Genomic DNA, 13,446 nt, shown 5'->3' on the forward strand with positions numbered 1-13,446 from the left:
TAGGAGTGGGGGTAATGAACCAGTGCTCACAAAAACGACAGCAAAAAAACCGTGCTAAACGTGAAGTACTCGTCCACGTGACTTGACCGAGCCAAGAACCCCGTGGCTCTTGCACACACCTGCAAACTGCCAGCTTGGAAAAAGACAAGAGATACCACCTGTCTGGTCTGACCGTTGAAACTTGAAGCGATTTTGCAGTTTGATCGACACAAAATTGATACAAATCGAAAGGTTCTGAAACAGGATCATGACATCCAACGGGCCTAGAGGTGAATGGTAAGTGAATTATGATATTATTTTACAGTTTTGATGAATTCTGGGGCTGTCGATGTTGATTGAAAACTTTGACCGAGGCGGCGCAGCTGGGATCGGTCGGTGGTTGTGGCCGAGGAAAAAAAACATGGACGATTCTTTCAGGTGGTGGTGTTAGCTTATTTCAGTTTGATTTTCATGTAATCAAATTTCGTTAGGAATGTTTTTGAAAATAGATCTGCGATCTCAATCTGTGGTGTGAGAAACACGAATGTCTAGAAATGAGGGCAGGAAACTGATTTGATAGACATATGCAGGATGGCGGCTTGAAATTGGCCATTTGGATGAAGAGCGTGCGCCATGTCAGATGAAATAACTGTATAGATTGTGTTGAATCGCTTTCACCGCCACACGGATCAGCCGGATGGTCCACACAAACAATGTGTTTCGTACAGATTTAGTTAATAATAGCTTCCAGTGAAATGATATTAAAACGACACCATGAGATGAATGGCAGTGATAATGGTGATGGTGATGATGAAGATGATGGCATGGATATTTATACGGGCTCGTACAGCGCTGAATGAAAAACGAGTGGAAGCACTCATCGAGACTATTCTGATGCAACTTGACAGAAAGGACTATGAGACTATTCTGATGCAACTTGACAGAAAGGACTATGAGACTATTCTGATGCATCTTGACAGAAAGGACTATCTAAATGGTTTAGGAAACAAAAAACTCGACAGTTCCTTTACACATTTCGTTGTTGAAACAGCACATAATCGGAACACAAACTGACCCAGTCAGGTTTATTATTTGTTCATTTGACATCAAAACCCATATGTCAACGCTTAAGTTCTGCAAGCCTGTTTGTTGATCATAGCACTTTAAAAAAAGTGATATGCAGAACTGAAAAAAAATTGAAGCAGTAAATGTCTATATATGTATGCGTCTGTGCAAGCGTGTATGATTGTATATTGTGTATGTGTGATTGTGTGTGTGTGTGTGTGTGTGTGTGTGTGTGTGTGTGTGTGTGTGTGTGTTATGTGCATTTGGTTTGTATGTGTAATGTTGGTGTATTGTCTGTTGTTGAAAAGTATCTGTATTTTATACTGTGTAAATCGTGTAAAGCACTCTTTCTGGATAAACTGCAGTATAAGTATTCACTAATTGTTCTTGTTTTTCTGTTTCTTCTTCTTCTTCTTGTTCTCCTCCTTCTGCTTCTTCTCCTTCGTATTATTAAGCAGAATTGCTAACAGTAGTTATAAAATAAAAATCACTGACAACCGTTATTTACATTGAGTAATATGTGAATGCAAGACATTGTTTCTTTTTCTATCTTTTAATAATTCCTATCGTATTGTTCTCTTTAAAACAATTTCACCTCACGGGTGCTTGACGTTATCGTTCAAATCATTTATTCGTTTGAAAACTATGACATTACTACGAGTTTTTGGCATTTTTTGCGTGGACTTTTTCATGTGTCCCATACAAAATTTATTCTTAATTTATTCGTTCACTCTAGACGTTGAATGGCGTCCTCAGCTCAAGGTAACGTGATAATTAGAAAAAGAAAGAAGAGATAACAGCGTTTTACAGAAACACTGATGGACTGACGGTAGACTGTGCTTGACTATGTATGTAAGCATATGTGTACAAAACTACATGCATGTATATGAATGTGTATTGTGTGCGCGTGCGTTTATGTAAGTTTGTGTCTGCCTCTGTGTGCGTATGTGTTAGGGTAGCTGTTAGATACACATGCATTGTTAAAATGTATGTACGCAGTGTGTGTGTGTGTGTGTGTGTGTGTGTGTGTGTGTGTGTGTGTGTGTGTGTAGTCATATTTTGGTGTGTGTATGTAGCATAGAAGTAATGTTTTATGTTAACAAAGCGTTTTTGTAAAGCACCTAGAGCAGATTTCTGGATAGTGTGCTATATAAGTATCCATTATTATTAGTAGTAGTAGTAACGGTTAACTGAACAGATGCAACATGACGATTCAGGAAAGAACTTGGGGCTATAATCCACATGGTGATCATCGGTCATGGTCACTCGAGACTGTTCCATTTTAACGCTTGTTCCTTACTTATAGACCAGATTGATGCTTTAACAAAGATAGGTCTGTCAAATTTTGCGTACTTTTTCGTGACTTGGTTTAATAATGATGATGATGGTGATGATACTAATGATAATAATAATGACGACGACGATGATGATGATGATGATAATAATAATGATAGTGATAATACATAAAAAGGCATTTGTATGTGCACTGTATGTGGGTATACCACACCAGACCATACCGCCTCTCAGTCCCGTCTGACCATTCATCGCCCTCCCGTCTCGCTCCCACAGTTGCAGAGCTTTCCCTCCAACACAGCCGCACGATCAAGACGCATCGCCACTCACGACAGGACCTCCACTATCACCACCACCACCACCACCTAGCCCCTCCTCCTCCTCCTCCACCACCCTGACCGCCCACCACTCGTCCACCAAACCCGCCTCCCTTCCACCCCCAGCAGCAGTAGTAGCAGCAGCAGCAACCGGCTGCCCCGTCCCCGCCCCCTCACCACCACCACCCCCACCCCCTCTTGCCGAGGACGACGGCGCCCCCGTCACCAGGCTCCCCGGGGAGGGGGCGGGGGGCGGGGGGAGGAGGAGGAAGCCGCTCCACCCGCAGAGGAGCCTGTCCCTGATGGACCCCAACTTCCGGGGCGTCACGCTGTGCTTCCAGGTGGTGGTGCACGGGGCGTCCAGCCAGCTGGTCATCACTCCCTTCTACAGGTGAGTCAGGGTGACCTGTGATGGGAGGGACTGTGGGGTGGGGAGGGGGGGGGGGGCTTAAAATGAATTGTATTTATTTATTTTAAAATAATCCATTTATAAGTCTGTGGGAGTGTTTTATTTTTTTGCTCATTTATTTTATTTATTTATTTATTTATTTATTTTTCCATTTAAAGTCCTGGGGTTGGGATGGAGGCTGAAAGTGGGCGTGTACTCGTTTCCGTTTCCGGTGAATGGTCTCTGATTGTGCCGAGCCGCCCTCAAGTGGCCAAACTTTTGAGAGTATTGACTCTTTGTCCTGTTTCGCTTACCCGTCGTTTCTGTTTGGACTATTCAGCCCCCCCCCCCCGCCCTCTTTCTCACCCTCTCCCTCTCTTTCACACACACACACACACACACACACAAGCGTGCGCTCTCCCCCCGCCCCACATGTATATAAAGCAGAAAGTGAGAATTAAAAAAAACAAACAAAAAACACAAATAACAACACATGCACACACATTCTCTCTCTCTCTCTCTCTCTCTCTCTCTCTCTCTCTCTCTCTCTCTCTCACACACACACACAGAGAACAATTTAAGTGCACAGGCGAACTGGCAGTATGCAAATCGGGATCACCAGTTTAGTAATGGGCAAACCGGGCTAAAACCTGAGAGAGGGTGCAGTTTGTGTGTGCACCGGCCGCCACGCGGTGTCGTGTAAATTGCGCACACATGCAGAGAATCTGTCGCTCCTTTCTTCCTGGTCTGTTTTTTTTTGTGTTGTTGTTGGTTGATAGGTGGTTTTCTCTCGGGCATCCCGCCATTGTGAGAATGCTGGGGGCCTTTTCAGTATCCCTCTGGAAATTCTGTGCTGGAAAAAATTTGTTTTTCTCATCTGTCCTCTTCTTATTTTATTGTATGTGAATTAAAAACCATAAAAAACCAGTTTCCTTATATTCGGCAGTAATGGCCCATTCGCCAGTATCTATTTTGTTTTTGTTTTGGTCTCTCTCCGGACTCAATAAATAAATGCAAGGCCGGCGCTTTCTTTTTTTTTTGTGTGTGTTCACTTTGGAAATATGCATTGTCTATCGCGTTTCATTGTTGTCAAGCACCTTTTAAAGATCTTTTGCGTGCACAGTAGCGCTGTTGTTCTTTTCATGTGTGTGTGATAAAAAAAAAAAAAAAAAAAACTGGGGGGCCGGCCAACGCGTGAGTCATATTTCCGCTTGTTATACTTACCTGATCAATTCTCGTCACGCCCTGTGGCAGGTAAGGCCACCACCATTGATCTTAGCTCCGCTACTGCCAGTGTCTTGCACTGTCGTAGCCAGCTTCCTCCACGAACAACCGTTCTTCATTCCTCCCCCCCCCCCACCCACGCCCCCCCGCCAGCCTTTCTGCGCCATGTCTCCCATGGTCTTTTCCGCTGTTTTGTTGTTGTCCATCTTGAGAGCAATAGCCAGCGACGATACTCTGGTGGAATTCTGAAAATGCGCCAGATTTTTTAAATTAAAAAAAAAAAAAAATCTGGGTTTGGGTTTCTGTGACAAAGAAACGGGGTGTTTTACGCGATTGATTTGTCTGCCCTGTAGTCTGACACCGTAACCTCTAGGGGATGGTTGATCACTCCACCTGTCTTCTGCCTTTTGAGTCGTGTAGATTGGGTCAGTGACTCTACTCGGAGCACAAGGCTTCCTTCCGCCAGCCTAGCTGTTTAAGTGCCAGATTCACATTCAGATGATGGTTAGTTTAAATCACCCCCAACACGCACGCACATACGCACGCACGCACGCACACACGCACGAACACATGCGCACACGAACACAATCATGCACACACGAACGCACGCAAACATTCACGCACGCACACGAGGTGTCTCGCTACCCACTTAATGTTGACCTGGCGGTCTCCTTATATTTCATTTTTTTGGGGGGGGTAGCCAAATGCAACAATGTTTATCTGTTAGTGTCCCCATCGGCCGTGCCTGCCATACCGCCCGAGCACGATGTTGATGAAGTTAAACATGAATGTAACCAACAATAAAACGTGTCTTGTTAACCACAAGGTTTTCGGAACTGCACCCCAACACCTGCCCCTCCCCCGTTCTCTCTCTCTCTCTCTCTCTCTCTGCTCTCCCCCCCTATCTCTCATCTCCCTTTCCCTCTCCCCCCTCTCTCTCTCCCTCTCCCTCCCTCTCTCTCTCCTCTCTCTGTCTGTCTCTCTCGCTCTCTCTCTCCCTCCCTTCTCTCTCTCTTCCCCTCTCTCCCCCCCTCTCTCTTTCTGTCTCTCTGTCTCTCGTTCTCTGTCTCCCTCCTCTCTCTCTCTCTGTGTCTCTCTCTGTCTCCCTCCCTTCTCTCTCTCTTTCTCTCGCTCTCTGTCTCCCTCCCCTCTCTCTCTCTCGCGCGCTCTCTCTGTCTCTATCCCCCCCCTCTCTCTCTCCCTCTCTCCCTTCCCACTCCACCTTATGTGCACGAGTATTAACACGAAACCTTTACGAGGTTTTCAGTAAGAACTTGGCCCGTTTCCAGCGGCGACACCGACGACTGTGCTTCAACAGTGAGAGCGACCCTGACACCAGTGGTCACAGTCCTCCTGCGGAGAGTTCTGCCTCGATCAGCGAGCAGCAGCAACAGCAGCATCTTCAGCAGCAGCAGCAGCAACAGCAGCAGCAGCAGCAGCAGCAACAACAACAGCAGCAGTTCTTGATGCGTCAGCGAGGACGCTCGCCAATTGTTCCGCATAGAGGTTTGGGTAAGATAATGAGAAAAAAAAAAAAAAAAAAAAAAAAATAGAGAGAGAGAGAGAGAGAGAGAGAGAGAGAGAGAGAACTCAGAACTTAAAACTCAAAACCTTGTTGTTTTTTTTTATTCAAGGATTAAGATTTTAGGCATGGTCTGTTCTTCCAGTCTGCCCTTGCCAATCTACATCATTTACAATAGCACACATATATTTGAAGGAAAGGTGGGAGAGAGAGAGAGAGAGAGAGAGAGAGAGAATGTTTTCATGCAGGACAGATATGACGAAGAACACCCACCCACACACACGCACCTCACGGGGGTAAAGTAAAGCTCACCTTTTTGTGCTGGGAACGAAAGTATGTCGGTGTGCGTTGATATTACTAAATTGTTCGATATTCGCTGGTTCGAATCCTATATGCGGACCGGACTGGGACTTGTTACTTTTTATTGCTCTGACAAGTTCTTGAGTAATGGTCTGGGTGCTAGTCTTCCGGATGACACCATAAGTTAAAGTCCCGTGTGCAGCATGCACCTAGCGCACTGCATGTAAAAGAACCCACGGCAATAAAAAAGAGTTGCTCCTGACAAAAATTCTGTAGAAAAATCCACTTTCGTAATAGACATTTACAATTGTTGCTAAAGAAAAGGTGGCGCTGCACTCTGGCGACGCTCCCTCAGCGTGGAGGGCAGTTCGAATTCCACGCAGAGAAATTTATGACAAGTAACAACGCAGCGCCGCGCCGCGCAGCACAGCACAGCACAGCACAGCACACGCTACGCAGGAGGAAAAAGAAGGAAGACTGGCACCGCACTGTGGGGAAGTGCTGTTGCCAGGGGGAGAGATTCATGCACACGCAACTTGTGATGAAGCTATGCAGCACAGTGTAGTAGCGATGCACTCAGTACAGTACAGTGCTTTGCAGTGCCATGCAAAACTACACTATGCTATACTGTACATAACGTTACTATACTATACTATACGTAACGTTACGAGACCATACTATACACAACGTTACTATAACATACATAACGTTACTATACTATACATAACGTAACTATACTATACATAACGTAACTATACTATACTATGCTATACTATACATAACGTTACTATACTATACTGCACACGAGGTTACTATACTATACTATACTATACTATACTATACTATACTATACTATACTATACTATACTATACTATACATAACTTTATACTATACCATACATAACGTTATACTATACTATACTATACTATACTATACTATACTATACTATACTATACTATACTATACATGACGTGAAATTTTCTTTTGCTTTTGTTCATAAAGTTTATATTATACTATACTAAACATAACGTTACATAACATTAAATATTCTTTTTATTTTGTTCCGAAAGTCATACCATACGGCCTGCTGACATGTTAGATTATTTCGATTTGTGCGAGGGCACTGTACTGAAGCTGTAAAGCTTTTGGCCAGCCCGTTTTACCTTCCCTCCAGTGAATCATTTGTCATTGAATCCGACCTCCTTTTGTGTAGAAAAACCCCACTTTCATAGTAAAACAAATACACTTGCAGATAGAAAAACCACCGGAGGAAAGGGTGGCGCTGCATTGTGGCGATTCCCTCTTCCCGGCAGTCCGGAGTTAATGGTTTTTGACAAAACAGGACGAAATAAGTAGTCCGTGGGCCTGAACTGAACGAAGGTTAGGAGATGATTTGGGGGTTTAATTAAGTTTGGTGGCCATTGACCTGTTATTTGTAAGTGTGCTGCTGCCTCTCAGTGGTGTGTGTGTACACAGCTGGTGATGGTTGAAGTGTTTCCTTCCAGCTGTGAAGAGCTGTGCTTCCTGTGCCACGCGCAGAACGCCGCTCTGGAGGGACGCTGAGGATGGGACGCCACTCTGCAACGCCTGTGGAATCAGGTCAGTTGGCACGGGTTGTCTCTCTTGAGTCTGCCGCGCACACTCTCCTTCCCTTACCTCTTGTTCCTTCTACTCATCCGCTCCTTCTCCTGTCCCCTGTAATTTACACACACACACACACACACACACACACACACACATATCAACAACAGTAGGCTCTTCATGTCTTTAAATCTTGTATTCTAAAAAAGCAGCAAATTTCCGCCATAAAAACATCTGGGAAAAAAACTGTTTTTATAGCGAAAATTTGCTGCTTTTTTTTTTTTTTTTTTTTTTTTTTTAGAATACAAGCTTTAAAGACATGAAGAGCCTAGTGTTGATATTTTTATATTTTACCGGTCTTGGTATTTACCTCAGTGCGTTCTGCAAGGAGCGGAGCCCAGGACACGAAGAGAGTGTGAACTTATATATATATATATGTGTGTGTGTGTGTGTGTGTTTGCGGGTGTGTATGTGTCTGCACACGCGTGTACGTACTGGAGAATAAACCATGCCGGCAGTTATGTGAACCACTGTGTGGAAACGAATTCACGCGAAAACAATCTGGAGAAAACAGAAAAATTCCGAGCAGATTGTTGCTTGCTTGTGAGACTAGAACCGTAAAGTAATGAAGAGGTGAGTCATGTCAGTGTTGAACAAAAGAACACGAGGCAATATCCATATTTCTTCGCCCGTCCTCTACCATTTCATTTCGTTCCGAAGACGGAAAAAGTTAGAAGTTGGTTAATATCATTGTAATATATACTTTGCATTTCTTCCCCTTTCGAATGCCATAAAGGAGGTCAACAAAAGAATGAATGGGAAGAAATGGAGACTATTTGTTGCAATTTTATTAACCAATTTGCAACTTTTTCCGCCTTCGAAACAGGTTTGCAGATGTGAGGAAGAAGATAATTTTGTCGGTTGCCTAGTTTGTCATTGTCATTCTGAAGAACTGAGGAATCTGTGGGTGCAACAAGGGAGAGTATTCGCCAGTTTCCGTTCCTGTTAGTTTCAAGGATGTGTCAAAGCACATGGACTTTGTGTACGCAACAACAACAACAGCAGCAGCAGCAGCCGTATCAGTATCAGTAGCTCAAGGAGGCGTCACTGCGTTCGGTCAAATCCATATACGTTACACCGCATCTGCCAAGCAGATGCCTGACCAGCAGCGTAACCCAACGTGCTTAGCCAGACCTTGAGAAAAAGAGAGAAAAAAGAAAGAAAAAAAAAAAAACGATTATAAAAAAGAAAGAAAGAAAAAAGAATTATAATAATAATAGTAATGAAAATAAAATAATAAGACAATAATTATGATAAATAAGCAAATAACTGTAAAACATGCAGACACACATTCACACATACACACACACACATGCATAACAGATATACAACAAACATGCTGTTTCACAGATATGAAAGCACAAACAAATACACATAAACGTACACGAGCCCCAACACACACACACACACACACACACACTACCCTGCACCACCCCCCACACTACTCCACACACTCATTTCTAGGCTACGTATCGCAGCTTCCACGGCACACACACACACACACACACACACAACAAAAGAAAGAAAGAAAGAAAAAAGGCACAGATATCTGACCCTCGCATAAACCAGCGTGCTGGCCAGGCCTTGAGGAAATTTGCTGGACACGTGGAAGACTCACAGCCTTCACATCTACCTGAGAACAGAGTGACTGACAAAAGTGAACAAGTCGCCCAACCGTTGGACAGGAATGCGGAAAGTGAAACAGGTTCCAGGAGCACGTGGAAATGGAGCTGAATGAACCGACTGGAGCGAGGGACGGTTTTGTTTGCTGGTGGACGAGACAGACACCATTGGCATTGCCCAGGATGATGAGAAGACGTCGTGGCCAAGTATCGTCACACCGGAGTAAGTCGTAACAGTTGTAGTGCCGGTAGTTTGCAGTATTCGTATTAGTGTGAGGACAAAAGCAGCTGCGAAGCTTTTGAACATTCCCATCGTTGTTTCACAAAACAGCTTTGTGCAATTTGGTCAAGGTTTCGCGCCCAGTTTACCAAAGTTTTTACTCGTCAAAAGTTTTTAAAAAAATGTTAAGAATTTTGATGACTTGTCCAGTTGTGTAAGTACTTGTGTGTATCTGTTCGTCTCCACACTTTAGAACTTATTCCGGTGTGAACACCAGAATGATTTGGAAAGACTTCCCCTCGACCCCTCTTTTCATGCTAGCTTTTCATGTGAAAGATTAAGGTTATGTTGCTTGTAGTGACTGCCGTGAATGCTGTCAACTTGCAAGAGAAGATGGAGGTCCGGGTATTTCAAACAAAAATTTTCAGTATTTGACGAAAAAAAAAGGTGGCATGGGATTTTCTTTCCTCACATCGTTTTGGACTTTGGTTATGAGGATGACGTGCATTTTAGATTAAACAACAACAAAAAATCTACTTCGTAGTCTTCGTATTAAAAGTTTGCACGAGTTATCGCAACTTAATTTGTACCCAGTTTTAATTCAACATTCATCGTTTGGCAATATCCACAATTTCCCCCTCAAGACGGAATGAATCGTGTTCACAAGGTGTGGACATTTACTCCCCCAGTCATATAGAGGAGTGGGGGGGGGGGGAAGAAATGAATGATATGGATGTTTATATAGCGCTGTCCTCGGTCGGCGGAGACCAAGCTCCAAGCGCCGCTTTACTAACATGGGGTCATTTGTACAACACGCTGCCTACCTGGGTAGAGCCGGCTGACTGCTGCCATTGGGCGCTCATCATTCGTTTCCTGTGTCATTCAGTCAGTTTAAGTCACGCATGATACGCACTCAAACATGTAACGTTTTACATGAATGTTTTGTTTATTTAGCCCGCCATGTAGGCAGTCATACTCCGTTTTCGAGGATGTGCATGCTAGGTATGTTGTTTCCATAACCCACCAAAGGCTGACATTGATTACAGGATCATTAACGTGCGTATTTGATCTTCTGCGTGTGTATACACACGAAGGGGGTTCAGGCACTAGCAGGTCTGCACATATGTTGACATGGGAGATCGGAAAAATCTCCACCCTTTGCCCACCAGGCGCCGTTACCGAGATTCGAACTCGGGACTTTCAGATTTAAAGTCCAACGCTTGGAGGGAGCATACGGTAACATTCCAAGATTACGGGCGAATTGTCACTGGAGAGATTTCCTGTTTCCTCACCTCTCGTCCATGGCCAGCCGCCCCCTTTTGATTTCCCACGAAATAAAAGGAAAAAAGAAGAAGCGAAGACCGAATGAAACAATGTGTATCTTAAAACACGCGAAAGGAGAACATTAGCAAAGAAAATTTTCAGCAATGTGAAGATATATTTCTAACACGGAGTGTGTTAATTGGAACCCCGGGGTGGGGGGGGGTTAGGTTGGAGGTAGAGGTCATCGCTCATTGATGTTTGTGATGACAGTATAGGTACATATAGATATTTTGACAATATCCACATTTCTTCCCCTGTATTTTTCCGTTTATAAGACGGAAGAACTTGTCAATTGGTAAACAACATTGTAATATATACTCTACATTTCTTCCCCCTCCACTCTTTGATTGGCCTTCATTACGTCTCTTGGTCGGGGAAGAAATGTAGAATAGAAATTACAATGTTATTCAAAAAGAAAAGTACGATTTTTCTGTCGTCCGGGAACGAAACTGAATGGAAATAACACAGGGGAAGAAATGTGGATATTGTCAATATATACATATATATATATATATATATATATATATATATATATATATATATATATATATTTTTTTTTTTTTTTTTTTTTTTTTTTTTTAATTGCTGTATGAATTTTACTTCTTTGATTATTGCAACGAAAATTTCCACTGGGGCGGTGATGACCCTTGTTCCAGTTTATATTCCGCTGAAATGACGACGAACGGAGTTGGAAAATCTGGCCCACTCCTGTCGAGTTGTTACTTCTCCCTTTTCTCTTGCCTCGTCGTCATCACTCGCTTGTTTTGAGAACCTGGAAAACGTGAGAACTCACGCGCTCCGACCTGCTTCACTGAGCAATGTTCTGACTTTTAAAACCAGGCCTGTTCTGTGGCTGTGTACTCGAAGCTTTCCTACGAAGTTGCCGAAAGTGTACCTCTTTAGTTTGCCTTACGCAGCCTGGGACTGGCTAGCTCGGAAGGGCGCAAAGTGAAGGTGCAGTAGCCTGCCAGTAAAACCCGCTAATTTTGTATTTATATTTTGTCTTTTTTTGTCACAATAGATTTCTCTGTGTGAAATTCGGGTTGCTTTCCCCAGGGAGAGCGCGTCGCTACACTGAGAGTGCCACCCATTTTTTTTTGGTATTTTTTTTCCTGCGTGCAGTGTTATTTGTTTTTCATGTCGAAGTGGAATTTTTTTACAGAATTTTGCCAGGAACAACCCTTTTGTTGCCGTGTGTTCTTTTACGTGCGCTAAGTGCATGCTGCACACGGGACCTCGGTTTATCGTCTCATCCGAATGACTAGCGTCCAGATCACCACTCAAGGTCTAGTGGAGGGGGAGAAAATATCGGCGGCTGAGCCGTGATTCGAACCAGCACGCTCAGATTCTCTCGCTTCCTAGGCAGACGCGTTACCTCTAGGCCATCACTCCACGTAGAGTAGTTATCCCTGATGGGTTTTTATTCCCACTGTCTAGATCCTTTTCTTTCTATTTTAAAACTTGTTTCACAGATCGACGCAATCACCGTAAAAGCGGCAGAGTAATGATCTTGGTGACTGTGGCCGTCACATGGATTAAGATGAAGATCTCCCATACACAGCCACACCCAGATTCGTGTGTCGCAGTCTCACTCTCAGCGCCGACGGTCCACAGGGAACTATCGACATTAGGTCGCCAGTAGACCACTCACCAGTGAGACCCTTCACTGCTGGCGAGTGCACTTTGTGCTCGGTGGTGCCTGTACGCTACCAATAAACCCCCTATTGACGACAATAATAGCTTTGTCGCGATGTCAGGCTTGAGCGAGCGCCTCTTCCAGTTGTTTTAACGTCATACCAGAAATTTTGTTATGGTTTTTCGAAAGTAGCATTTAAAGACGTACATACGTGTGTGCGTGCAGGTATCGCAAGTACCGGTTGCGGTGTGCGTCGTGCTGGCACATCCCCCGGAAGGACAACAAGGTGTTCCCTGCCTGCTCCCAGTGCGGAGGGATGCTTCGCTTCTCCCAGACCAGGAAGTGCTGAACCTTTCCTTCCCACCTCCCAGTTGGTGTGGCGGGGCCGTCTCTGGAGGCGAGAGCGGGGCGGTAGCGCGCGTGAGTTAGTACACGCACATGTGTACTGGTATTTTTCGTTAGGAACATTTTAATCCATCCCTTATAAAAAGGAACAAGAACATACACCACACACACACACACACACACACACACACACACGCACACACAGGGCCTGTTAGCTCTACTTTTGGTTGATTGCTCTTTGTGTGAGTGTGCGTGTGTGTATCTGTGTGTAGCGATTTCCCACAAACAGATGTTCTTGCTTCGATGCTCCCATGGGGTCACTGGACCCTTTATTATTATTATTATTATTATTATTATTTTTTTTTAATGATGGATCAGTTATGAATGGTCACCATCTACCGTCTTGGTAGATAGGTCTTGGATGGAACGACTCGAACACTAACGGGCAATGGTTTCAGGGACTGAAGGTTTCCACAGATCTTTGCTTGCCTGGCTCTTTTACTTATGCCTAGTCACTGTTTTAATTCATGGTCGGGTCGAAACAAAAACATTTTCCTAGCGATTTAAAAT

General features: G+C 44.1%; 1 protein-coding gene across 1 annotated transcript; it reads left to right on the forward strand.

Annotated features, from left to right (window-relative positions):
• Positions 1 to 30: 30 nt before the first annotated feature.
• LOC143280664 (uncharacterized) lies at positions 31 to 13,015 on the forward strand. The gene is made up of 5 exons (XM_076585396.1): positions 31 to 276; positions 2,614 to 3,045; positions 5,534 to 5,778; positions 7,595 to 7,688; positions 12,757 to 13,015. Exons 1-5 carry the CDS (start codon positions 248 to 250, stop codon positions 12,878 to 12,880), a joined length of 924 nt encoding a protein of 307 aa, XP_076441511.1. The 5' UTR covers positions 31 to 247; the 3' UTR covers positions 12,881 to 13,015.
• Positions 13,016 to 13,446: the final 431 nt, after the last annotated feature.

This window comes from Babylonia areolata, chromosome 3 (assembly GCF_041734735.1).
Source record: "Babylonia areolata isolate BAREFJ2019XMU chromosome 3, ASM4173473v1, whole genome shotgun sequence".
Taxonomy (NCBI): Eukaryota; Metazoa; Mollusca; class Gastropoda; order Neogastropoda; family Buccinidae; genus Babylonia; species Babylonia areolata.